At 37.2% G+C, this 27,106-nt stretch overlaps 2 protein-coding genes and 2 long non-coding RNA genes across 5 annotated transcripts; 1 reads left to right on the top strand and 3 right to left on the bottom strand.

Moving 5' to 3' along the window:
- The first annotated feature begins 587 nt into the window (after positions 1-587).
- On the top strand, positions 588-4,800 carry LOC103440664 (WPP domain-associated protein). The gene is made up of 4 exons (XM_008379355.4): positions 588-3,260; positions 3,360-3,486; positions 3,590-3,691; positions 3,840-4,800. The coding sequence occupies exons 1-4, from the start codon at positions 688-690 to the stop codon at positions 3,903-3,905; spliced, it is 2,868 nt and encodes a 955-aa protein (XP_008377577.4). The 5' UTR covers positions 588-687; the 3' UTR covers positions 3,906-4,800.
- Positions 4,801-6,511: 1,711 nt separating this feature from the next.
- Positions 6,512-9,366, bottom strand: LOC103440827 (uncharacterized). 2 transcript variants are annotated; one of them, XM_017333617.3, is made up of 8 exons: positions 9,089-9,366; positions 8,757-9,003; positions 8,175-8,568; positions 7,943-8,080; positions 7,691-7,850; positions 7,457-7,610; positions 7,216-7,356; positions 6,512-7,107 (listed from the first exon to the last, which is right to left on the bottom strand). In XM_017333617.3, the coding sequence occupies exons 1-8, from the start codon at positions 9,187-9,189 to the stop codon at positions 6,913-6,915; spliced, it is 1,530 nt and encodes a 509-aa protein (XP_017189106.2). In that variant the 5' UTR covers positions 9,190-9,366; the 3' UTR covers positions 6,512-6,912. The 2 variants fall into 2 exon arrangements, with proteins under 2 accessions (XP_017189106.2, XP_008377757.2); XM_008379535.4 differs by having other exon boundaries at positions 8,757-9,018; positions 9,089-9,286.
- A 7,220-nt stretch (positions 9,367-16,586) lies between these two features.
- Positions 16,587-19,155, bottom strand: LOC139197437 (uncharacterized). The gene is made up of 5 exons (XR_011582856.1): positions 18,943-19,155; positions 18,700-18,859; positions 18,526-18,594; positions 17,769-17,827; positions 16,587-16,776 (listed from the first exon to the last, which is right to left on the bottom strand). It is a non-coding gene; the product is annotated as an uncharacterized lncRNA (long non-coding RNA).
- A 4,219-nt stretch (positions 19,156-23,374) lies between these two features.
- Positions 23,375-25,983, bottom strand: LOC139197438 (uncharacterized). The gene is made up of 5 exons (XR_011582857.1): positions 25,771-25,983; positions 25,528-25,687; positions 25,354-25,422; positions 24,597-24,655; positions 23,375-23,604 (listed from the first exon to the last, which is right to left on the bottom strand). It is a non-coding gene; the product is annotated as an uncharacterized lncRNA (long non-coding RNA).
- Between the last annotated feature and the right edge of the window lie 1,123 nt (positions 25,984-27,106).

Here is a 27,106-nt window from a genome sequence, read left to right on the forward strand (position 1 = left end):
TGCTTATTTATAATTGATGACATATTATGTTTTTTAACAAATTTAGTCTACATGATATTACTCTAATTAAAATATAGGGTATGCCCAAATTCCCAAACCAAGTATGTGCTTGTTAATCTTTTGTAACAAAAATATAAAATAAAATAAAATCCAACCTTAGGTATCCAAATATGGGCTTGTAAATACGCGGAATGATCTAGTGATAAATGATGAATTTCTGGTCTGTATTTCACATGACACGTTTTGGGTTCAATTTCTGGTGTTGATGGGGTTCGATTCCTACTGGTGAATCAATGTTGGTGGGTTTGATTCTTGCTGATGAATCACACGATAGTGACGAAGGGAGGCTAAAGTGTCATGAGTCTTTCTGGCTCCAAAAAGGTGAACTGTTTTGGCGAAGCCTCGAGAAAAAAAAATACGGGCTTGTAATGCGGGCATGTTACATGCATGTATCCCTGCATCCGAGGTATTATGAGAATATAATTGATTTGAATTAATGAGAGATGATACCTTAGAATAGGTCATACAAACCCACGTTTCTTGGGCAAATATGAGAAATTCCAGATCCATTTTATTTTACTGCAAACAATTTACCACATTCTTTGTGTTCTACCATAGACGATGAGTTTTCCTTATAATTTTTTAATTTTCTTATGTTGATTTTTAGTATAACAACAATCAAGAAGAATGGATTCGACCATGATGTGGATTGTGCACCAAGCAATGAACAACGCGCACGAAAAAATGCAGTCGAAAGAAGGTGTTCTCGAGCGCTTGAATGGGATATCGAGATTTTATGAATTGGCTGCAATGCAGCTGGAAGGATGCCTGAAGTTTGTTCGACAAGAAACGGACAGCTACACTCTCGAGAGCAGCTATGAGCAGCTGTTGGAAGACTTGTCCGAGATTCGAACGCGCCTTCAGAGGCGTCTCAAGGAGTCTGAGATGGCAATCAAGGCTAAGGATTTGGAGTTGGCTTCGCTGCTGCGTTCCAGTAGCACCAATGTCAAGATCGAAAGACGAACAAGAAGTGAGCCGATTGAGGAGTGCATTCTTAATAATAGATTAAGTGGGGATGATGACGAAGATGATGGTGATGGTGGTGATGATAGAGATAACGAATTTTTCAGTGAGTTGAAGAATTCAGTGGATCAACAGGTTTCGAATATCAGGCAGAAGCTCGAGCCGGATTACAAGGACAAGGAAGGAAATCCGGAAGTGGTAGAAGGTGTGAACAACAAGAGGATTGAGCAGATGGGTTCGGACATGTGGATCTTGAAGAAGACTTTGGATCTTGCTTTCGGGAAAATGCAGAATGCCATTTTCAAGTTTGATGTTGGGCCAATCGAGCAGCAATGGAGATGCACTGTTGAGAAAGATACAATGTCAATTTTGCTCAAAGGATGTATGACGGATTTTCAAGAAAAAGAGAATCAGGTTTCTCTAGGCTTGAAGGAGTATTGGTCTGATTTGATGAACGAGGTTGCAAACTTGCGCTGCGACTTAGAGTCATTCGTAGGTCAGAATGAGGTGGAAGCAAAATGTGTTGATTGGATGAGTATTGGAGGGAAAAAGCATTCACCAGAAGATTTTAGTCATGGAAAGCCGGAAAAGCAGTGGTCTTTAAAAAAGCAGCGGTCTTTAAAGGCTGAAGATTTAATGCAGGGACTCCGTGAAGAGAAAACGGAAGAGGAGGAAGGGCACTATGTTTCAAAGATGATAAAGAATCACGAGTCCATCATCCGGATGAAGAGTGCAGAGGCAGAAGAGCTGAATTTGCTCAAGCGAGAGATTCTTCGACAAAAATTGAATTTGTCCAGCAGGAGAGAAGAGATGGGGATGCAAGAAAATAGCTTGAAAAGAAAGGTCCAAGAAATTATTTTGACACTGGACAAATTGAGAGATTGGGATGCTAAACTGGGTGAAACTTTCAATAACTGCAAGTTCCATCACGAGGAAGAAACTCTCTCGGAGAATAGGTTCCTGAAATCTGATGCAAGTCGCGAAGAGAACTTGGAACTTGATACTTTGGAAGATGTATGGGAGAAGATGGAAAAATTACCTTATGCAGTAAATGAACTACAAAATGAGGGGACGAGAGCAAAGCAAGAACAAGAAGAAGAAGTTTTGAGAGCCATGATAATGGACAAGACCTATGTTACTCTTCTTGAAGGTATGCTAGAAGAAAATTGCACCGAGTTACATGATTATGAGTTAGAGAACACGATTTCGAATGACATATGCAAGGTTCTTCTTGCGGAAATGGTTAATCAATGGAAGGAAAACAGTGATGGTAACAACATTGAATCTCGATATAGAGAAGAGATATATTGCACCGTCATTCGGGAGGCAATCAAGGATTATGGCTCAAATGGTAAGATTGGATTAGTTAAGTGTCAGGATTTGAGGGCCGAAAATAGTACTTTCCTAGAAGGCACAATAAGAGAGGATGTATGCTGGACCCTTTTGCAGGAAATGTTCAAGGAGTGGAATGAATGCATAGATGGTCATGAAACCGAAAGCGTTTTCAGACAAGAGATAGACTGGCTTACTATTTCTGAGACTGTAAAAGATGTAGTTAAAACTGCCAGTGATCAATTGGATCAGTGTCGAGATTCCGTAACCACGAAGTTTCTTCAGAGTGCCGAAAGTTTTATCAGGGAGGATGTCTATACGGTTTTCATCAGAGAAACTATGAAGCAATGGAAGATGGATATAAATGCTTTGAAGATGGAGAGTCTCGTTAGGGAGGAAATATATCAATTTGTCACTGTTGAGGCATTTAAAGATGCATGTGTCCTCTTCAGTGAAGCTGAGCCTGGGAATCAAGAAAAAATCTCAAATCGTATGCTCTCCGCTAACAAGCTACGGAAAGGTACAAATGTCAATGCAGAGGAGAATTTGAATGAAAAGATAGATGTGGAGGACAATCTGGTGCTGAGTGCTAGTTCCGAAGAGTTAATAACGAAAGGGCATACTTTCGGCTTAGTCAGCAGCAAACTAGCTATTAAGGCTCGAGGAAGTCAGTTGGGGTCTAGTTTAGGCACCTCAGTTGACGGTTCAGAAAAGATATATAATCGAGTGAGTCCTGCAGTAGTTTCTGCAGATTACCGAGAGCCTTTTCATTGCCAATCGGAAGCAAATGAAGAGATTCGATTAAACTCATCTGGTTCTATGTCTGCACCTGCCCTCAGAATTTCACTAGAGTTGGCAGATTTTGAGCACAGGACAAACGAAAAGTTAGAAATGAACTGTTTGAGGTATTGTTCTATGTACAAGTCATTCCTCAGTAAAGCTTTCATTGTACTTCTAGTGTTCTTCTGGTAGACTAAGCAGATTGCAATCCTACTCCTTTACAGATTGGACAAGATGAAGGATCGTTTAGATACACTTGTCAAGCTTGTTTCCTCCTTGAGAAAAAAGGAATCAGTTTATCAGGACGCTTTTACTAGGAGATGTCATAATCTCTGGAAGGCTGAAACTGAGGTTCTCAGCTGCAGTAAATTAATATTTTTGGTTTTGATTTGTTTGTGAATAAATCATTTTAAGTTTAATATTGGTTGGAAATTTTGATGTGTGTCATATATAGGTTGATCTTCTTGGTGATCAAGTGGATGTTCTTGTAGGCCTTCTTGAGAAAACATACACAACACTGCATCATCATTCACCAGTCCTGCAGCAGTTTTTCGAGGTAATCCACGTTTTCGTTTCCCCATTTCTTGTGCCGCAAGGTTCTGCGTTGATGCTTAATTAATCCTTTCTATAATACATAAACTTCTGTTTTACACTGGAAACGTGAATCGTTTATCTTGGTTTATTCTCACTTAAATTTCCTGCAGGTCTCGGACATCTTAAGATTGATCAAGAAGGAACTAAATAGAGTTGTCAACGCATCGAAAAATTGACATGTCCATGTCCATGGAAAATAATACAAACAGAAACACTATGCTGCCGGAAAATACAGTAAGAAACCAACAAGGAAAACAAAATACAACATTTCTGAATAGGCCGGCGAACTACACTATGTTATGTTATGAGAAGACCAAACAGCAAGACAAAACCAAGCTGGCAATTAGCTCTCATCCTTCGTTTTACCTTGATACTTCCATAACAGATTTTTTCGCCATCTATTTCTTGTCCTTTTCTGGTTCAGTGAAGGATAATCAGCTCCAGTTTGTGAATATATGAACCTGCATTTCAAGTTCTCGATTGTTTTCTATACATCAGTCCAAACCAAAAGCTCTCCCATGGCCAAGCTGCTACATTTATGCTCCTATTGTGTCCTAGTTTTGGTTCTCTATGTTAACCTTGTGACTTCCTTCAACCAATTTGGAGTGGGCGCACCAGGGCCTGCGCCCAGTGGAGGGCCAACGACATCGCCATCGCCAGCGCCATCGCCATCGCCATCACCATCACCGCCATCACCAACACCGCCATCACCAGAATCTGGACTACCTCCACCGCCTACAAATAGCAAAGGGTCTTCAGGAGGAGTGAGTGGTGGACAGAAGGCAGGGGTAGTGTTTGGAGTGCTGATTGGGGTAGGACTGATCTGGTTTGGTGGCTACGTGTACAAGATACGTCGAGCTAACATTAGACGAGGGCGCTATGGAGTTGCAGCCAGGAGAAGCTATCTTTGAGTTTTAGTTATTTTTACACGTCTTGTTAATTAGAGGGAGAGAGGAGGGAGTAGAAGAGACCAACATCAACGAATACTTGTTAATTGATTTTATTGTTCTTCCTTAATATTGAAAAACTTGCATTTCCAATAAAATTTGAAAATGTCGTACGACTTCTTCATATCATAATCTTTTTTTTGTTTTCTTGAAAGTTTATTTGTAATTATGTGAGAAAATTGGACTAATGTAGCATGAAATATGGACGTGTTGCAATTTGTTATTTACAAACCAAGAAAAGTTTGAGTAAATGATGTTTTACTGCAATGATAGAAAGTAATAATTAATAATTCCGTCTACTTTTTCATCCAAAAGTTGTGTGTGATTTCCACATTACTTCTCCTTTTTCAAGAGTATTTTGGTGTTTTGAAATATCAGTACAACTTTGTTAGAAGGGTGTTTTTGGTCTGTAAATGGATGTAGTTAATCATGGGTGACGCATTACAACAACATCTTAATTAAGGTGACGTATTGATTCAATTTTATGTTTTTCCTAATTAAGTGAGAAACGAAAAGTTATGATTTGTTACACACCCTATCAAAGGTACTTGCATTACTAACTTGAGGGCTAGCGTACTTAATATGACCTCAACATATAATGAATCAATGCCTAAAATCCAAGTGGTACTTGCAAAACGTTGCCTAATCATATTTTTTTTTTATAAGTACAACTAACTCCCCGAGATTTTATGTTATTTTTACTATTTCAAAGGAAATTGCCACTTAGTATTATGATCTAGTGGTATTCTTTTTCACTTGTAAATGAGAGGTTTTATATTCGATTCTTGCTAATGGCGAATTTGAACCACATTTCTAGTTCAATTCTTGCCAATGGCGAATTTGAACCACATTTTTACTAGCACATTGTGAGACTAAGCCTACCCCTTCCTCTTAATATAGATAATATCGTTTGTTAAAAAAAAAAAAAAAAAAAAAACGAAATTTCTCTGATTAAATGGCGGTGTTCTTTTTGTTTGTTGTAAAAGATTTACCAAGTTCCAGCGTAGAAGTGCTGCCGAACACTTGCCAATCTGTGGTTACTCAGGTATGATCTAATTTTCATGGACCAAGATTTGATGATGAAATTGCTTGATCGGATCTAATGTTTCATGAATATGTACATGTAGTCATCTATCTTGTTTTTTTTAAACCAATTAAAATTTGTCACAGTTTTCACAATTGTCACGAAATTGTGCATAGTTTTGTTCTGAAATTGGTTTGATATAGTTGGAGAGTCAGGTGAAGAATCTAGGATCAGAATTTATATCTTGATGTTGAGAGTGTGAATCCCCGTCGGGAAATTGAAGTCTCGTTTAATAATTTAAATGATCTTCGGTGTCTCTCTCCCTATATTATCAATTGGTTTTGGGTGGAACCTCAACTTCCATCACTTGACCGATTCGGTTAAATGATTAAGGTATTAGCTTTCTTCTACTAAACCACAAATATCACGTTTTTCTTCATCAAGAAACGATTAGTTCTCAGAATCTTTTTAGGGCAGGACTTCTCCAAGTTGGTCTAATTCACCAACACATTATGTTACTATGAATGGATGGAATTAATACGAGTCACCAGAAGCTACCGCTTTCATTTACTCTGAGCTGTCTATGGAAATCGACACAAATTCTGAATTTTAGGAAGATAGGTGGTATGCTGGTTTGTTAACTATGAATGGATGGAATTAGTTTTGGAGTTTGAACTTTGAAGTCTGTCTTTTGGTCATTACGAGTGCCACGATTTATACGTGTTTTACAAGGTAATCAGAATTTTTGTGCATCATCATACAGGGAAGTGGAAACTCGGGTGCTAATGTGAAGCGCCTTGAACAAGAAACGGAGGCAAAGATTCATCAGTTGAAAGTGAGGCTGCAAGAGTATCGCATGACATTGTGCGTATGCTTATGAACTACTCGACGAACGTGAACAACTTACAACTATAATCATGCAAAAGCTTGACGGCCACACTTAAATACCCTTTTGCCTTCTTATGTTTCTTTCCCTGTTTTCCCAATCGGAAGAGAATTTCTGCTTGGTAACAGTCATGCTTGTATTCTCTCGACCATTTTATCGATGCTCAAATGGCTGAGAAATGAGAACAAGGTGTTCTAATACTGATTGCTGCAAAGCTATCTGTAACACTAAATTACCTAAAGCAGAGAATCCATAAGGCCTCGTTGATCTAAAGAATCATGTTGTTTAGTTTAATTTCCGAGTCTGGTACCTCGTTTTTGTCCCTGCTAGGAATGAAATGCGAGGATATCCTGCACGATTTGCTCTCCCACTATTGCACAAGCAAAGAGTCCTGCCCCAACTAGTACAGGCCTTGCTCTTGATAAAGTTTTTCGCTCCTCATTTCCACATTCTTTGTTGTGCATCGCCCACGCCATTGCCGGCGGTAGAACTCCATATAGCATTGTCATACCATACCCTCCCTGCACAAAGAGTCAGTCAAAAGTCTTTAAGTTTTGCTTGTTTTCCTATATTTTTAATGTTAATATCTTTGTAGTTGATACAGTTATTCCGCTCTTTCTTATACTTACAGCAATGTCTGTGGCAGTAGAGAATGCATCTGGAATACTAGTCGACACGATAAGAGATGGACCAACAACCATTGCCACTGCTGCAAGGCTAATTTGATTTCTTCCCCACCATTTTCTCAGCTCGAATGTGATGTCCGGTTGCTGCTCTAGTTAAGCAGTATGTTAGTGCTCTACATGCTTTGATCTGTGAATTAGAGAATTCTTTGCAACATTTTATTAGGGAGAGCAACTTCAAAGCTACCTCGAGTGTTTGCGTGGGGGAAGATATCGACGAGAGGTTGTTAAGTTGTTCTTTGAAAAACTCAGAGAAGCCAAGAAGAGTACCAATTAGTGATGTTCCAATTGCAAGGAGTGAGAAAGCTTCCACCATATATGAAACCCCACTCCATTGCACCCTACACCAAGTTAAAAAATATGGGATTATCAAATTATGTCAACTTAATGCAATTAACATAGTGTATGATATTGGATTTACCTCATAAGCAACTCAACAGGGTCAACAACTTGATCAGCCTGCGCAGAGAGGCCAAGCGCAATTGCATCCCAAACGAGCAATACTGACAATGGAACAAGACTACCAAGAAATACCGAAATCCTTAGGCGTGCGAGATCACTTCCCAAATAAGCACAAAGAACTGCAAACAGATTCAAATATTATATGGCATAGAAAGGGTCAACTTTTCACAACAAGAACAAGTTCTATTCATCAGAGGATGGACTCCTTTACCGGGTGCTAGGTCATGATACACCAGAGAAAAGATAATCACAGGTACTGTAGCGGGGACTTTCCCCCAATCTCCATTTCCCTCTGCTCCTGACCACCCTCCAAACACAATGGCTAGCACCTCTATTGCTAGTAATAAACCTGGAAATCAAATGTGAACAAATGTGATGTCTGAATATCAAACATGTTCTGCAGAACGACAACAAAATCTAGAAATTAGTTTAGATGGCACCACCTATCATGGAAGCAGTGAGGAGTTGGTTAACTTGATCAGTGGCTCGAGTCCCACCTATGGCGATGAGCAGTGTAAAAAACATGGTAAAAAAGAAGCCGGAAACTGGAGCCGGAAGATTGATCAAATGGAAGAGGATATCTCCAGACTTGGAACTGTAAGCAATGACTGAAGTGTAGCCTAAGAAAATATAAATCAGAGTGACTAGAGTTCCACCGAAGTCTCCTAGAGTCTCCTGGGCCATAGTCCTAATAGAAATCACCTCCAGTTCATTTTCAGCATTGTCTTCGATTCGCTTCTTCCTCCTCATACTTACATTGATCTCGACAAGCAAAAGCGCCTCAATCAGGAGAAACCCCCAACATACCACCATGGATATTGAACTTGGAAGCAATCCCTACCATATTTGTAAAAAATTTGTAATTACAAATCACCAAACAACCAAAAAGGGTTTGCATCTTGCAAGGAGCTAATCTCGCCTAATCCTCTATGTCAGTAAAAAAAAAAAGGATTGCACTAATTTGGTCAGAAACACTTTAAGGAGTTTAAGAATTAAAACAAGATGAGAGGGAGTTTAAGAATTACTGCTGGAGATGCTTTCTCCGGGAGTGCAAGGATCCCCGAGCCTATACTAGTACCGATGATCAAAGCAACTGCGCCAGCGATAGTTCCTTTCTTCTTGGGCTCCTTGGTAGGGTTTAGTGCCAACTGTGTAGAACCTGTCTGTGCCTTCTTTGCAGAAGCCTTCGGAGTAAATGATGAGTACTTATTCTGCTGCTGCTGGAGCAGCAGCTGGTGGCAGGAACAAGCATTGTAGCTGAAGCTGCTACTTCTGAGAGGAACAGTACTATATATATGTATGTCAAATTTGAAGCGAAGAGAAAGCAGAAAATTAATTCAGATGCATAATTTCATACATGTTGAGTTTTATGCAAATACTTGGGCTGTTTTGGTGAACTCTTCTTTTGTGATGGAAGGAGGTAGTTGATGTCGATGAAAACAAGAGTTTTGATTCCATATGTGTGCGTTGTTAGGGATGATAGATGGACTGTAGATTGAGGTTTAAGCAATTTCCCAGTAATCTTGGAGGTGGACCCTAGTAGAAAAACGGTTGGCGTCACTCCATATATCATAAGGAAAAACAAAGGGAGGGGTCCAGGTGAAGATATTTTGCTCTAGATTCTACGAGGGTCGCAAATACATCATGTGTGGCTGCTACTATTGGCATTTCAATACTGTTATACTCATACGAATTTTTCGTATTTTATAACGTTGGAATCAATGATGACATTTTTTAAGTGTCAATACTAGTTTTCGAAACTTTTCTAAAAACTCGATGCTTAAAAGCTTCATTTTAAGGAAATTCTATCGACGCTAAAAAATCATCTTGTACTCCTCCCTGTTGAGTAAATAAATACGGAGCGGATGATGAAATTTTTTCTTGTGCTAAAAACAATTCCTTTATCTTAATACCTCCATCAACATAGTAGTAACATACTAAATATCATACATGCCCACGGATACAACCCTAATATTGGTTAGCATTCAATAGTTGTATACTAACACAATCACAATCCAAGTGATGTATGGATTTGAATGGTTGCTAAACCATGGCAGAAAGGGACAAGAATATCTGCATATACAGAGGACGAATTCTGGAACAAAGTGTGATGGAAAACAACACTACAAAATTTCATACAAACATTAGGAGGCTACTAATGGCAATTTTCTGCAGATTATGTTCTTGGTCTAAACTTCAGTGTCCCTTGTTATCTTAGTGTATTTGAGGTTTGGCAAAACTTTGACAAACTATAGCCGTAAGGTCAGGCTTCATTGTATCTACACAGCTTATCTGCATATCTCGTTTTGCACACTAGATGTGTGGGCAAATGAAGTCTGAAAGATAACGTATTTATATGTGTCTTAAAGCAATCTTTCGTCCTCTACATAATCATACCCACATGTTTCAGAAAGTTTTTTCCAACAATGTTTTCGGTCACTATAAACCACAATCAGCTGTTAAATTATAGTTAACTAGCTACATATATAGGGTAGCTTCATCGTTTTTCAGTTTCACAATCTCGGCCAGAGAAGGTGCCAACCAAAGCAACGAGTCCCGTACTTCGTCAAATATATGTCACTTCTGTTTGAAGAGGACTTGTCCCCAGTACCGACCAATGATTGGATGCATCTCTTAGTTGTGTTGGATACATCTCTCACTTTTGTTTTAAAAGTTGTGTAAATGGCATGAGCTTTAGGTTCATGCAAATTACAAAAATTTACATTGGGCCTATTAGACATGTATAACCCAACTCATTGGGATAAATAATTTCTTCCAATCTTTTAGTTTTGGGTCGTCATTTCGTCCTGATATGACGATTGCACTTAATAATATTGTAAAGCATCACCCCATGTGTATTTGAAATGGGCATCGAAATTATTTTGACTATGATTTTATATGTGTTTAAAGTTATACGGAAAAAAAAAATTGTGGTTCACAATTTAATTTCATAATTCAATACCTGAAAATAGATTGACTAATGAATGTAGTTTCCACACCCATTCTTTTTCTCCCATGTTTTTTACTTGCACAACTCATTACTCTTTTAAGGAAAACTAATGAAAAGAGCTTGAAAACTTTGAGTTTTAACGATAAGGACAAAATAATGGGTAAAGTAAATAGTACCAGGATTGACTTTTTAGTGTAAAAATGTAATTTTTCGTTAAACTGAACAATATTTGGAGCTTTAAGTTCCTTGCTTTTATTTCTAGTTAAGTGAAGTTTCGTAAAGTAGCATGACAAGTCCAATAAACTAGGACAATGGCCCAAAAGGGAAAACAAAACCCAAATCACATGAATCCCTATCTGCTTAGAAGCAAGAGGTCGTCCTAACTGTTGTCTAGCTACTAGTACTTCGTGAAACTTATGGGGGCAAAATATCATTTAAATGTATCACATTGCATGGCTCGCAGATGAATGTTAAGGGGACTCCTTTAAAAATATAGATTTTCGATTATCTCATAGTTTTATGTTAATTCTTGTGTTAACATCATCAAATATTATGCAAAAAACATAAAGTAGCAGAAAGTTTATGTAAAGTCTCACTTTTGAGAGAGTCTCATTAACAGTTCTCTGGCTTTATTAACTTAATATGGTCTAATATCCTAGTGGATAATGTGTTGGGTTTCCACCCATGGGTCTCAGGTTCAAAACTTCCCCCATCCTAAATTATGTTTGAACGCTCCCCCCTCTTTGTTTTCGTTTGATTTATTCAATCGGATAGTAAGAAATAGTGAGAAGTGTGCGAGAAGTTAAAAGTATAGGCGAAAACTACATCCCTATTTATAACTAATAGGGAGGGATGTGTTAGAGATAAATGTGAAAAGGACCTGGGCGTTATGGGTTATGGGTAGCAATATGAGAGGGGTTGTCACAGTCAACAAGAGAAGTCACTTAGTACTACGGTCTAAGTATTCCTCTTGTAAATGAGAGGTTTTAGGTTCGTTTCTCACCAAATGTGAAGTTGAACCACATTATTATGGTAACCTACTCCTCCACCATCTTAGTATAGATATTATTGTTTGTTAAAAAAAAATATAAACAACAAGAGGAAAGGGTTCAATGTGGGGAAAATTTAAGTCTGTTTTAACATGTTTCTGATATTGTTATCGAGGAAAAAATACACATTGCATGTCTTGCCTAGGCAAATATAATATAATCCTTAAGTGAAGACACAATTAGGGCTTAAAAGATATAGTGAAAATTGATAACCGTCAATTACTTCAAGTTACGCAATTATCAACGTTTAATGTATCTGCTCAACTCATATGATCATCATTCAATTTCACTTCATGTCGGATTGTCAGTTGTAAATGGAGGGGAATGATTTAAAGCAACCATGGCTTGCTTTTGTTGACGATTATCATCGACTATTGATCAACATGAATGACCGATAATGATGTTCATTCCATCACACTGACAATCATCTACCCATCTTGCTCATAGGGGCTTGAAATTCGATAGAATACTTTGATCAGGACTTGTATGTCATGCTTCGTGAAAGACATGGTGGTAGTAGTTTACAAGCACTAAGCAAAAGCAATAAAGCCCAAGTGGAACACTAAAACGATGTTTGTGAATATTAGTGGAACACTGCAACTATGTCCTTCCCTTACTTATCCTAAACAAATCACTAATATTTTTGTGGATAATACGTAATGGAACTGTCTAATCAACAACTAACAAATCAATTAACCTAATTAGATAAAAAAAATTATAAACTCCCCGAGACATAAGGGAACTCTGCCTAACTAAGCAAATCAATCTTTTTTTTAGTCAAGTAATAGTGTTAATAAGTTAAATGTTAGATTAGTCACCGACGAAATTCGAGTCTACACAGTTATGTAAGGACATAACATTTTTTCACCACTGTAGTAAATGACCACTTGCAGCTAATCAATCTTTAATTCGGGTTTTTGGGGCAAGAATTCCATAAACAAATTACTGTTTTCAAAGACTTTTTTCCCCATTACACAATTATAATCAATGGTGGGGAGTTAGGGACTGAAACAGCAAAACCCTAAATCCTATTCAACGGTGGGGATTTGATATTACGGATGATCAAATTCTGTCTGTTATTTAAAATTCCATAAACAAATGACTGTTTTCGAAGACTTTTCCACCCCCATTACGCAAAATTATAATCAATTAGCCCCCACAATTTTTTTCCGTTGAATTTGATTGGCCGTCCTTCAACAGTCAGCAGCAGCTTCAACGTTTCCAAGCAATCACTATTTAAATTATATTTTGTATATCAAATAACGTGGTTTTAATAATTGAATTATTATTTAAATATTAATTAACGTATTTATAATCATATTATTGATTGTAAATTTGCTTTTAAAAATGGAACAAGACTTGGCTGCTGAAAATTCAGCAGCCACTTCTGCTTACACCCAATTCTTGATAGACACGTGTCCAAGTTTTGATTTTTTTTAATTAAAACTTGGACACGTGTCCACTTAAGATTGAATGTAAGCAGGAGTGACTGCTGAATTGTTCAGCAGCCAAGTTAATTCTCTAAAAAACTAGTGTACCTAGCATTATCTATAAGTAAATATTAATTTTTGTTCCTATCCTATTAGAAAGTCATTGATTTAGGAATTAGATCCGCTCCGGACCTTAGTGTCGGGAGCCTAGGGATCAATTCATCTGGGCCTCACAAATTCAATCCAACGGTCACCATTAACTCATTTTCCTGACCTACACACAAAACCAACGGCTCTTATTTCTTTTACACATCAATCAACAGTCTAGATGATTTGATTTCTAAACTCCGAACACTAAGGTCCGGAACGGATCCAATTCCATTGATTTATTCAAGTTGACAGAACTTTGTAGTTTTATAAAATAAAGTAAAACTTGGCTTTCTGCGTACACGCGACGTTTGCTTTGTATTTCAAAGTATTACATTAACGTGTTTGGATTAGTTTCATCCTATTTGGTCACCTAGTAGGAACAAAAATTAATCACAGATATTTTTGTGGATAATACACAATGGAACCTAATCAGCAACTAAATAATGAATAAACCTAATTAGATAAAAAATTGTCAACTCCCGAGACATAAAGGAGCTCTGCCTAACTAAGCTAGTCAATCTCTAATTCAGGCTTTTGGGGTAAAAATTCCATTACACGTAATTATAATCAATTACCCCCACAGTTTTCTGCGTTGAATTTGATTCACCAGCTTTAAGGTTTACAAGCAATGACTATCTTAAATAAGTAAAGACAGTGCGAAGAAGACCATCTATTTAAATTATATTTTGTAAATTAAATAATATGGGTATTGATTATTGAATTATTACTTAAGGTTTTATTAATGTGTTTTTTTTAATTATTGATTGTAAATTTGCTCTAAAAAATTAGTATACCTATCATTATCCGTAAGTAAATATTAATTTTTGTTCCTCTCCAATGAAAAAAAGTCATTAATTTATTCAAGTTAGAGATAAATAAACCAGGATCCTCTGCATGTTTTTTTGGGTGGAAGGCTGGCTATGCAAGGATTTTAATTATAGCGTTTATACAGATTTATGACACGTTAAAGCAAGGGTAATCGGAATAAAAAAGAAAAAGAAATATCTAGTGGGCCCTACACAAATTTTAGAATCCAACTCCAAAATTTGGAAGAATTGGATTCTCTGCAATTTGATGGTATTTGAATTCCAGATTGTTGGGAATTGAAATGGACATTTTTCTCCTCATTATGCGCTCACTTATTTTTAAAATTTCAAAATTGACCTTTATTATTGGTAATAAATTTGATTAATTTGTAAATTTTAACGAGTCATTATTGTGAAATAAAAAACCCAAGGGGTTTGTGAAATCTGGCGTAACTGGAGTGGCAACCCAAACATGGTCCGGCTGATTACTCGGAGGGAGTTAAGGGAGTTGAGTCAGTTGACCGAGTACTAAACTGACTCTATCTTTTGTCATTCAGTACTAAACTGTGATTACTCGTAGGTCAACTGACTCTATCCAAGATATATGAATAGTACTAAACTGTAGTACTGAATGACACCAATCCACGACTTGCATTAACATTATGTTTCAAATTCATATATCTTTTGTCATTTAGTACTACAGTTTAGTAGTATTCATCTTTACTTGTAAGTGAGAGGTCTTAGGTTCGAATATCTTAGATAGAGAACTCGATGCCAAATTAAGTTGTCTATGCCGTGACTTAGCCGAACTTCCCTTCCTCTTAATATAAAATATACAATTATACTAAAAAGAAAGTTCATATATCTTTTTTCCGGCAATATCTTTTAAATTCATAAATTAATATGGGAACATTTATTTGAAACCATATAACCTCTCTTTATACCTAACTTAAATTTTAAATGTGAATTGTCTTTTTTACCTTATTGCATGATTACTATCAAGTACATGATGAAATTAACAATAAAACTAAAATTTATCAATAAACCCACACCCATCACCTAGGCACATGGGTTTGATTTACACTCTATGTTCTAAGAAATATTTAGAACTTTAAGGCGCTAAAGGTATTCATGACGGCTAAAGCCTAAGATGCTATCATAGATAAGGGTATTGTCTGCACTGCTCTCCACCACCAACACACCCATCAAACCTGAAATTGCATTGGTAGCCCATGTATCAAGACCAAAAGAACATCTGAAGAACTGAAGGGAGACTTTTCTTATGTCATTCGACGCGAGCTGGTTACCAGCAACATGCAGATGACTTAGTTCGATCTCAACAGCCTAGCTGTTACGAACTCTACCCTCATTACCCATAACACCTTTTTTTTTTTTTTTTTTTTTTGTGGTGAAACGATAACAAATTCAATGCAGTTAAGAATTGACTTAAACCAATATCTCTCTTCCCAAGCTCAGATTCATAGGAGGGTTGGACAAACTTGTGATACGTTTGGCCAGTCCAGTCAGTGCTAGTTTATCTGCAAGCGCTGTTTTTTCAATCGGAGAGCCGCAACGCATGATGCAAGATTTAAAGCCCTCATGGCAGCTGTGGTGGCACCACGACAATGATCTTCTCGATCAATCTTACGATTGCACAAAGTTCTTGATGTGTACTCAAGAATCATATTGACCATTCCAAGAGTGATGGACAAAGCATTATTCAAAGTTTGTGGGTGACAGAATCAAAATCTTTGTTTTTGGTTTTAAAGTTTTGTCTTTATTTGAAGGAAAAATTAGGTTCACATTCTTCTTTTTACTACTCCATTAATTAAAATCCTATTCATTTTCAATTTTTGATCAAGGTCCTTGGATATTAATAACATCATTAATTATTTGAATAATAAAATATTTTTATTTTTAAATATATTCCTTTAGTGTTAAAAATGTTACAATTAACATATTTATATTTATGGCTAAATTTTTTATCATATATTTTTATTTTTGGTTTGTACCTCTTTTTAATTTGTACCAATTTTTTTTTCATTTTTAATTTATACCCATATATTAGTTTCTTTTTGTGCCCATATTTTTTAAAGTTTTATTTGTGTTTGTACCCATATGTATACCGTCATGTGACATTGTATATTTAATCAATGATAGAAAAATTACATATGGTATATTTATGTTTTATGCCTAAACTTTGTATCATATATTTATATTTTGAGTTTGTACCCACTTTTAATTTGCAACATTTTTTTTAAATTTGTAGTATTTTCTTTTTAGTTTTATTTTGTACCCATGTATTAATTTCTTTTAGCGCCTATATTTTTTAAAAATTCATTTGTACTCATAATTTTTTAATCTTTTATCTGTACCCTAATTTATTTATAATGTACTCATTCTTATGTGAAATGTACCAATTTTTTTTTGTAAAATCTACCAGTTTTTTTAACACTATGGATACATTCTTATTGACACACCCCGTCCCGAAGGAGGGCATGCTGGCCGTCACGTGAGAGTGACGTAACCATTTGCACAGTACGGAAGCTTTAAGATACAATTTATAAGTTGATACACCCGAAGGTGAGTCCTAATTTTGTCCAATCTGTCAGAACACCGTCGAATTCCTCGTAGTCACCACACCTTTGTGATTCCTGAACCTGGAGGGGCGCAAAACCAAAATTGAGTGGGTCAGTAAAACAATTCTTTTCCAAATCCAAACATTTCTCAAAACGTTGTAACCCCTCTCCGTAAAACCTGTATACTTTCCCAGAAATGTAAAATATAAATATACATATATATTCTCAAAACTTCATTTTTACTATCTCAACATTATCTCTTTATCAATCATGCCATGCCATGTCATCTCAACATTTCTCATATTAATTATGCCATGCCACATCATCTCAACAGTAATAAGGTATGAATGCATCAACATAATCATATCAGGTGCAAGAAAGTAATCAACCGTAGGCCCTCTAATAGCCCTATACGGTTGAACCTAGAGCTCAAAATCTATCATTATCACTCTACCGGAGTCACCTCTGTGACCCGTCCGGCCTTCTGCACACAAGTTACGCTCTAGTGCTTCTCATAAATCATCTGTGCACATAATCTAAGGTCACCCACCAGTCGGAATCTCACTAACACTCTCGCGACTGGTCTGTCGTACCCACTCCGCGTGGACTGTACGACTAGCATCTACTTGGATCCAAGGCGAGCGTGCGATGCGGTGAATACTATAAGCACTAAACCATGGTGCAGGATTTGAGCTCAATATATATCATCATCATCATAACAGTAATTAAATACTCATCTGTGCGTCCACCGCACCATTTCATACATATGCATCATAAATCAATTCTTACCTGTGCGTCCACCGCACCAATTCATACATATGCATCATAAATCAATTCTTACATGTGCGTCCACCGCACCAATTCATACATATGCATCATATATTAATTCATGCATGGCATTTCAACTCACATTTCTATATACTTTTCATATCAATTCTATGCATGGTATTTCACTTCCCGTTTTTCCACATAACTCATATGCATTTCATTTTAAACATAATTTCATGCATTTTCAATTTCTGGGAAAACGTTAAGTATATATATATATACGGAAAACAAAACTGCCCACTCACCTGGAGTTCGTCCAACAACTCCCTAGCACCACACATCAAGGCGTCATGACGATCGCCGCCTAGAATAGTAATCAAATCCAACCTCAGAATTCATATCGATAGAATACATAACTTATATAAAATATGTCACTACGTTGATCGATCCGGAAGATCTGCCACTCAGATTTTAAATCCATAACTTCCAGAGGTCCACATTATACCTCTAGGACAACATCCTAAAATTTCATTACCATCCAACGGTCGGATCTCCGTCAATTTCCAAAACTAAGTGACGGTTAACATTTTATATTATGGACTTACAATTCCAATTCCGGAAGATCCGTAACTCGGATTCCCAATCCGTAAGTTCCAATAATCCTCAAATATTACGAATTACAACGTATCAAAGTTTGGTAACGATCCAACGGTCGGATCATCAATTCACATTTTCACCTAAATGTGAAAACTATAAAACGTTATTTGAACACCTAACCAACAATCCTCAATAACTTTCTCATACGGTGTTCAATTTAGGTATATGAATATACCACAGTGATCTACTCGACGTCACGGACGTCGAAATATTTTTAAAATAATTTTATTTTTATTTTTTATTTTTACTGTAGCACCTTCTTCTTCCTTGGGTCGCCGGACTGGTTTTTCCGGCGGCCGTTTTCTGGGCAGTTTTTCAAATTGCCATAACTTTGTCATTTCTCAACGAAATCAAGTGATTCAAAAACGAAAGTTGTAGCCCTTGAATATACAAAGAGAATGGTACCTTTCAAAACACCTAGTTCGCCGTGGTTTGGCCGGAAACTGCCTCGAAAGCCTCGGAGGTCGCCGGAAACTGGGTATTTTTCAAATGAGTATAACTTCTTCAATACTCAACTAAATTGAGTGAAACAAAAAGGAAAGTTGTAGTACTTGACGAGACGAAGAGATTGATACCTACCTCGACTCCTAACTAGCCGGGGATTCGCCGGAAAAAGCCTCGAAAGCTCCGGCCAAACTTTGAACTTGTCGATCTCCGTATTCTTACGTCCAAAAACTTCCAACGAAGCACTCCGAGCTTCCTTGGGACCTCACCAAGCTCGCTGTGATCTTGTTTTAGCCTAAATCGTAACCATTTAAAAGATCATGAACAGTACCATTTCACGGGAACTTTGAAACTAGGGTTTTCCGAAGCAAAACTTACTTGAAATGGATACCATCGTGATCGTGAAGTCTTCAGGGTTCCAATGGTGGTGTTAGATTCGTCGTTGGTATAGGTTTTAGGTGGTTTTGTGGTGGTCCGTGTGAGTTCGAAGGAGAGGGAGAGAGAACTGAGAGTAATCGTGAGGGAGGAGAGAGAGAGAGTGTGAAGGACAGTATACGGGAAATGGGGAGGGAAATAAGGAATGGGGATCCCACGTGGTCCTTTTCCAATCCCCAACTCTAAACCACAAAATTTTAACCTAAAAATCTAAGTTCCATCCTTATTAAATTCCATTTTATTTTCAAAACTTAGGAACTTAGATAATTATCAACTTGAGCTTCACATACTTAGTATTTCTTAAGGGCAATTTCGTCCATTCACAGCCACGAATGTAATATTTTGGAACGGGCTGTGACAATCTCCCCTCCTTATAGAATTTCGTCCCCGAAATTCCAGCAACCAACTAAATCAACCATACTCCAACAATAGCTTCGGGTAAATCTCTCTCATCCGATTCTCTTTCTCCCACATACTTTTCTACTGAATGATTTCCTTCACAAAGCTTTTACTACTTACTCTGTCTTAATTCTCAGGACCTTCTTTTTCCAATCCAAAGTCGTCCTTGGTTCCTTATCAAGTCGAATCCAATTTAATTCTCAATAGTTACACCATAATCCCATGTGACAAATCTGCCACCTAGTGACAACGCATCAAACACAAAATACATTATGTGCCTTAGCCAATTCTGAAGGCATCACAAACTTGTATGCAACTTTATTGATTCCTTTAGTGATAAAAAAAATGGTCTGATGTGTCTAAATCTTATCTTGTCTCTTTTCCAATTCTCGTCATTTCTGTTCGTGGTGAATTTTCCAAAAATATCAAACCATTTACCTTACACACTCGATTAGTGGCATATCCATCTGTTGATCTCTTTTGCCATTCCTGGTTACTTCAGGTTAACTTAATCACCTGAATACTTTGAGGAGACTCATCCATAGTCTCAGGGTCTACTAAAACTCTTTCTTGATCGAATCTTTCTCTACCCAGAAACATTCCATTCACAAGTCATCAAAAACCGACTCACGTGACACATTTCATGGTCCTTATGGCGTTACTTCGGAAACTGCACAACCAACATACTTAAGAAACTTAGCAGTTCCGTAATCCAATTCTCTTTTCCATAAAACAAATAAGTAGTGTTGCACTGTCTGGGAAAGGTTGTTACTCAACACTGGAGTAAATGTACTAACTTGTTACTTAACAAGTATAACTTCTTCTCGATCTTCCATTCTTAATTTTTCTTCCGTTGGTTTTCAATCCACAAAATGATACTCTTGGCAAACGTGCCAGATATTAATCTTACTGTAGTCTTCTCACCAAGTGCTTCAGCTAGAACAAACTTTACGATCACCCTGATCGTACAATCATGTTCATTAAGCAATACAATTCACTTTCGCTGCCTCATATCAAAATCCTTCCAAGTAATGGATATTGAAGACTTTTTGGATTCGTAAAAAAAAATCTTGCATTCCCACTAAAATATAATGTCTCCATAACTTCACAGCAAGAATGGTAATCGTGACTTCCAAATCACCAGTAGGGTAATTCATCTTATGAGATTCCATTTATCGTGAAACGTATGCAATCACCCTAACATTTGCATCAACATGCCTCCAATACCATTCAAGAAACATCACTAAAAATTTATGATTACCACTATTCTCTGGGAATACCAAAATACGTGCATGAGTGAGGAAATACTTCAGTTGTTGAATCCTTTGCTTACAATTACTTCCCACTCATACCTAACCTCTTTTCTCAACAGTCTCGTCAATGACAAAGCAATGACTGAAAAATCTTTCACAACCATCCAAGATAGCCTGGTAAGCTAAGAAATTCCAAATCTCAATTACGACTCGTGGTTGTTCCAAATTTTAATTTCTGTTACCTTTTAAGGATTCACTTGAATACCTTAAGAATATATAACATATCCCAGAAATGCTGCTTGATTCATCCAACATTCGCATTTGCTAAACTTAGCATACAACCAACGTTCTCTTAATCTTTGCTTCACCGACTTAATACGTTTACATGCTCTGCTCTAGGCTTAGAGTATACCAGAATATCTTCAATGAAAATGATATCTATTTATCAAGGCATTATTGGAATACTTCATCCAATAACTCATAAAACAGCATGAGTATCCATATAGCATCACCAAACTTCATAAAGACTATAACGAGTCCAGAAAACCATCTTATGATCAATGTCACTTATAATATTCAATTGGTAGTAACCAGATCTCAATTCAATCTTTGAATCTTCGCAATTACTTCTGAGCTGGTTAAATAAACATCAGTACATCACCATGGATAACGGTTCTCAATCGTTACCCGACTCCATTGTCTATAATCAATGAACAGTCTCAAGATCCATTTTCTTCCTCACCAACAAACTGGGGCTCCTCAAAAATGTTGTACTAGGTTGAATAAAACTTTTATCAACCAATTCCCTCAACTGAATTTCCAATTCCCTTAACTCATCATGAACCAATCTCCAATATAAATTTATACCTGGCAACAAATCAATAATGAACCTCATATCTCTGCCTGAAGGCAATCCAGGTATACTTTCAAGGAAGACATCAAGAAAAGTCTAACTCTTTCGACATTATTCACACTACTCCAAACAACATCATTTAGCACCACATGAGCTAAGTATTTTTTACAGCCTTTCGAAAACAATCTCTTTGCTCTCACAGCATAAATAACAGCCTGACTCAATCCATTTTGCATACTTACAAAAGTAATCTCTGTTCATCCAGATCGATGGAAAGTACTGGTTTCCCATAACATTTCGTCTTGTCACAATTATAACCAACCAATCTAATGGAACAGAATTAACTGATACAATATATATTCTATTACTACTAAGCATTCTGAATAAGTACAAAATAATCTACCGGTTTACTTACTTAACGAATCCACGAATGAGTTATTAATATTACGGTCTGCAGCCCGCAATACTGATAAATCATCGTTGTCTCGATAAGTAGGCAACCACTCACAAAGATATAACATTACTATTTTGTCACTCAATGCAAAATACATACACTCGTCTCAACTACATTTATTTACTACTCTCTAGGTAATAACATACATCATAAGAAATATATCAGCCGAAGTCAACTAGAATGACCAATACGGCTGATTCAACTCTTATCTCAATAATACGTCGGCCGGATCCACTCCGCGTGGTCGGTACGGCCGAGCCTATAACTCACCAATTTCGCATGTGTCAATCGAATCCACTTCTCGTGGCCTGTACGGCTGAACATATAACTCATCAAATCTCTCTGTACTCACAGTCAATCCGACCAAACTACTAAGTTTATAACTCTTCTGAATCGACACTACGATGTCATAGAAAACTGTTGGGTACAACTGATTCTAGGGACGATTCACAATTCTGTGTCCCCTCTGTTCACATAAACACATTCATTAATTTCACACTTTCCAAAGTGTTAATTTTTTTGTACCTGCAGCACAAGGTACATTTCCTTTACTCGAGACACCTTGTCTCAAATATCTGGGATTACCAGTATATCCATCACTTTTATTCTGACCAGCGACATTAAAACCTCAGCTGGAAGAATTAACTCTAGCTTCACTTCTTTCGAAGCTCTGAATCTTTCTATATCCTTGATATGACGAATCATTAACTTTATCGTCTTCTTTTAATTCCCATTCATTTCTTATTCTTCTTTATTCTCGTTGCTCATGTTCTCAGAGTCCTCAAGATTCAACAACATCTAGCATACTCCTGATAAGAACTACAATGGATAGTGGTCACCCCAAATACCACTTCCCTTTTTGCCACCCAGCTTAAAACAACATAACACCTTCACCAAATTAACAACAATATCTGGATGGAACGAGGCAAGTCTGAAAACTTTCTATAATATCCCTCGATCATCACCTTCCTTGTCTCATATTTGTAAACTCTTGTTTACTACCATCGATAAATGCCGGAGGGATAAACTTTTCCTTTAAACAAGTCCTTAAACTATTCTCAATCGACTGATTCCTCTGGTGACAACAATTCATACTCCTGTTTCCACCAGGATACAAATTCATAACCAAAACCAGGTAGTCGTCTCGACCCCTTGTCAGAAGGAAGATTCCTTTGACTTGCATATTCCGAAACATCTTTTCCAATTGGTTAATCCGTCACTTTGTTCCCTCAGGTTCATCATTTCTCTTAAGTGATTCAAATTCAACTCATAACCCGTCTTAAAATGTCCATTTTTCTAATATACTGAATCACCATAAGAATAGTTTCCCCCAACCCGCTAAATCAGGGAGACTAAGTTCCTCTAACTACGTGGTTTGCTACGAGGCGGTGTAGTTCTGACAGAATTCACTAGAACTTCTCAAAATGTCCAAGATTGCAACCATGCTCTGATACCAACTGACACACCCCGTCCCGAAGGAGGGCATGCTGGCCGTCACGTGAGAGTGACGTAACCATTTGCACAGTACGGAAGCTTTAAGATACAATTTATAAGTTGATACACCCGAAGGTGAGTCCTAATTTTGTCCAATCTGTCAGAACACCGTCGAATTCCTCGTAGTCACCACACCTTTGTGATTCCTGAACCTGGAGGGGCGCAAAACCAAAATTGAGTGGGTCAGTAAAACAATTCTTTTCCAAATCCAAACATTTCTCAAAACGTTGTAACCCCTCTCCGTAAAACCTGTATACTTTCCCAGAAATGTAAAATATAAATATACATATATATTCTCAAAACTTCATTTTTACTATCTCAACATTATCTCTTTATCAATCATGCCATGCCATGTCATCTCAACATTTCTCATATTAATTATGCCATGCCACATCATCTCAACAGTAATAAGGTATGAATGCATCAACATAATCATATCAGGTGCAAGAAAGTAATCAACCGTAGGCCCTCTAATAGCCCTATACGGTTGAACCTAGAGCTCAAAATCTATCATTATCACTCTACCGGAGTCACCTCTGTGACCCGTCCGGCCTTCTGCACACAAGTTACGCTCTAGTGCTTCTCATAAATCATCTGTGCACATAATCTAAGGTCACCCACCAGTCGGAATCTCACTAACACTCTCGCGACTGGTCTGTCGTACCCACTCCGCGTGGACTGTACGACTAGCATCTACTTGGATCCAAGGCGAGCGTGCGATGCGGTGAATACTATAAGCACTAAACCATGGTGCAGGATTTGAGCTCAATATATATCATCATCATCATAACAGTAATTAAATACTCATCTGTGCGTCCACCGCACCATTTCATACATATGCATCATAAATCAATTCTTACCTGTGCGTCCACCGCACCAATTCATACATATGCATCATAAATCAATTCTTACATGTGCGTCCACCGCACCAATTCATACATATGCATCATATATTAATTCATGCATGGCATTTCAACTCACATTTCTATATACTTTTCATATCAATTCTATGCATGGTATTTCACTTCCCGTTTTTCCACATAACTCATATGCATTTCATTTTAAACATAATTTCATGCATTTTCAATTTCTGGGAAAACGTTAAGTATATATATATATACGGAAAACAAAACTGCCCACTCACCTGGAGTTCGTCCAACAACTCCCTAGCACCACACATCAAGGCGTCATGACGATCGCCGCCTAGAATAGTAATCAAATCCAACCTCAGAATTCATATCGATAGAATACATAACTTATATAAAATATGTCACTACGTTGATCGATCCGGAAGATCTGCCACTCAGATTTTAAATCCATAACTTCCAGAGGTCCACATTATACCTCTAGGACAACATCCTAAAATTTCATTACCATCCAACGGTCGGATCTCCGTCAATTTCCAAAACTAAGTGACGGTTAACATTTTATATTATGGACTTACAATTCCAATTCCGGAAGATCCGTAACTCGGATTCCCAATCCGTAAGTTCCAATAATCCTCAAATATTACGAATTACAACGTATCAAAGTTTGGTAACGATCCAACGGTCGGATCATCAATTCACATTTTCACCTAAATGTGAAAACTATAAAACGTTATTTGAACACCTAACCAACAATCCTCAATAACTTTCTCATACGGTGTTCAATTTAGGTATATGAATATACCACAGTGATCTACTCGACGTCACGGACGTCGAAATATTTTTAAAATAATTTTATTTTTATTTTTTATTTTTACTGTAGCACCTTCTTCTTCCTTGGGTCGCCGGACTGGTTTTTCCGGCGGCCGTTTTCTGGGCAGTTTTTCAAATTGCCATAACTTTGTCATTTCTCAACGAAATCAAGTGATTCAAAAACGAAAGTTGTAGCCCTTGAATATACAAAGAGAATGGTACCTTTCAAAACACCTAGTTCGCCGTGGTTTGGCCGGAAACTGCCTCGAAAGCCTCGGAGGTCGCCGGAAACTGGGTATTTTTCAAATGAGTATAACTTCTTCAATACTCAACTAAATTGAGTGAAACAAAAAGGAAAGTTGTAGTACTTGACGAGACGAAGAGATTGATACCTACCTCGACTCCTAACTAGCCGGGGATTCGCCGGAAAAAGCCTCGAAAGCTCCGGCCAAACTTTGAACTTGTCGATCTCCGTATTCTTACGTCCAAAAACTTCCAACGAAGCACTCCGAGCTTCCTTGGGACCTCACCAAGCTCGCTGTGATCTTGTTTTAGCCTAAATCGTAACCATTTAAAAGATCATGAACAGTACCATTTCACGGGAACTTTGAAACTAGGGTTTTCCGAAGCAAAACTTACTTGAAATGGATACCATCGTGATCGTGAAGTCTTCAGGGTTCCAATGGTGGTGTTAGATTCGTCGTTGGTATAGGTTTTAGGTGGTTTTGTGGTGGTCCGTGTGAGTTCGAAGGAGAGGGAGAGAGAACTGAGAGTAATCGTGAGGGAGGAGAGAGAGAGAGTGTGAAGGACAGTATACGGGAAATGGGGAGGGAAATAAGGAATGGGGATCCCACGTGGTCCTTTTCCAATCCCCAACTCTAAACCACAAAATTTTAACCTAAAAATCTAAGTTCCATCCTTATTAAATTCCATTTTATTTTCAAAACTTAGGAACTTAGATAATTATCAACTTGAGCTTCACATACTTAGTATTTCTTAAGGGCAATTTCGTCCATTCACAGCCACGAATGTAATATTTTGGAACGGGCTGTGACACTTATGCCATTTATTATTTCTTATTTTTACATAGTTTTTATCCATTTATTCAATCAAAATGTTTGAATTTTTTATTGTAACCATTTCTAATAGTATTATAATGATGGATTTTAAATTTATAGGATTATAAATCTCATAAAATATCAAACAATTAATATCAAAAGTATAAAAAATATATATATTAATTGTCATATAATGAGGTGTACAAAGTTAAGGAATTTTGATCAAACTTTGAATATCATTAAGGCTTTAGTCAAAAAAATGTTAAGGATTAAGGATCGCATCCAAATTATCAATTTTTTTTAATGAAATGGTTCACTCTTGACAAGAAATCTAACATACTTTCTGGTTTTGGTCTTTTAATCTATTGGGTGTAATGATAAATGTAAACATATTGAACTGGGCTTGTGAGGATGATTTAGGTAATAAATTTGGATTTAAAGAGATATTAACAGTTATACTAAAAAGACTTTAGGTATGACTTTGGGACGAAAAAAAAACTTCATCTACTAAATATTGAAAACCATGAAACTTGAGGGTAGTAAACTGAGATTTACCCTATAAAATATATAATTATACTAAAAAAAAAAGTTCATATATCTTTTTTCCGGCAATATCTTTTAAATTCATAAATTAATATTCAATATCGACTAGCGGTATTTACTATTTACCGTCGTATTAAGGTAAAAAAGAATCTCCATTGACCCGACAAACGGAACCCGCCCTACACGTCAGCACGTAAGACACGACTGGCCCCCACAACCCCAGCCGTATCTAGTCCAATCAGGGTCAAATTTGTCATAGAAAAATAAATTTAGACCCAAATGGAAAATAGAAACGGGAGGCGAGAATCAGCAGTGGCAGCAGTAGTGCGCGTCCATTCTCTCACCGAGACGGACGTGGCGCGCCGGGCCCCACG

This window comes from Malus domestica, chromosome 07, assembly GCF_042453785.1.
Source record: "Malus domestica chromosome 07, GDT2T_hap1".
Classification (NCBI taxonomy): domain Eukaryota; kingdom Viridiplantae; phylum Streptophyta; class Magnoliopsida; order Rosales; family Rosaceae; genus Malus; species Malus domestica.

What these genes read in the sequence shown, in the direction of transcription:
- LOC103440664 (XM_008379355.4), top strand. Translation starts at nt 688, where the DNA reads ATGGATTCGACCATGATGTGGATTGTGCACCAAGCAATGAACAACGCG. An exon ending in TTAGAAATGAACTGTTTGAG is followed by an intron (nt 3,261 to 3,359) that starts GTATTGTTCTAT and finishes ACTCCTTTACAG; the next exon opens with ATTGGACAAGATGAAGGATC. An exon ending in TCTGGAAGGCTGAAACTGAG is followed by an intron (nt 3,487 to 3,589) that starts GTTCTCAGCTGC and finishes TGTCATATATAG; the next exon opens with GTTGATCTTCTTGGTGATCA.
- LOC103440827 (XM_008379535.4), bottom strand. Translation starts at nt 9,189, where the DNA reads ATGGAATCAAAACTCTTGTTTTCATCGACATCAACTACCTCCTTCCAT. An exon ending in GTATCATGACCTAGCACCCG is followed by an intron (nt 7,851 to 7,942) that starts GTAAAGGAGTCC and finishes ATCTGTTTGCAG; the next exon opens with TTCTTTGTGCTTATTTGGGA. An exon ending in CTACTGCCACAGACATTGCT is followed by an intron (nt 7,108 to 7,215) that starts GTAAGTATAAGA and finishes CTCTTTGTGCAG; the next exon opens with GGAGGGTATGGTATGACAAT.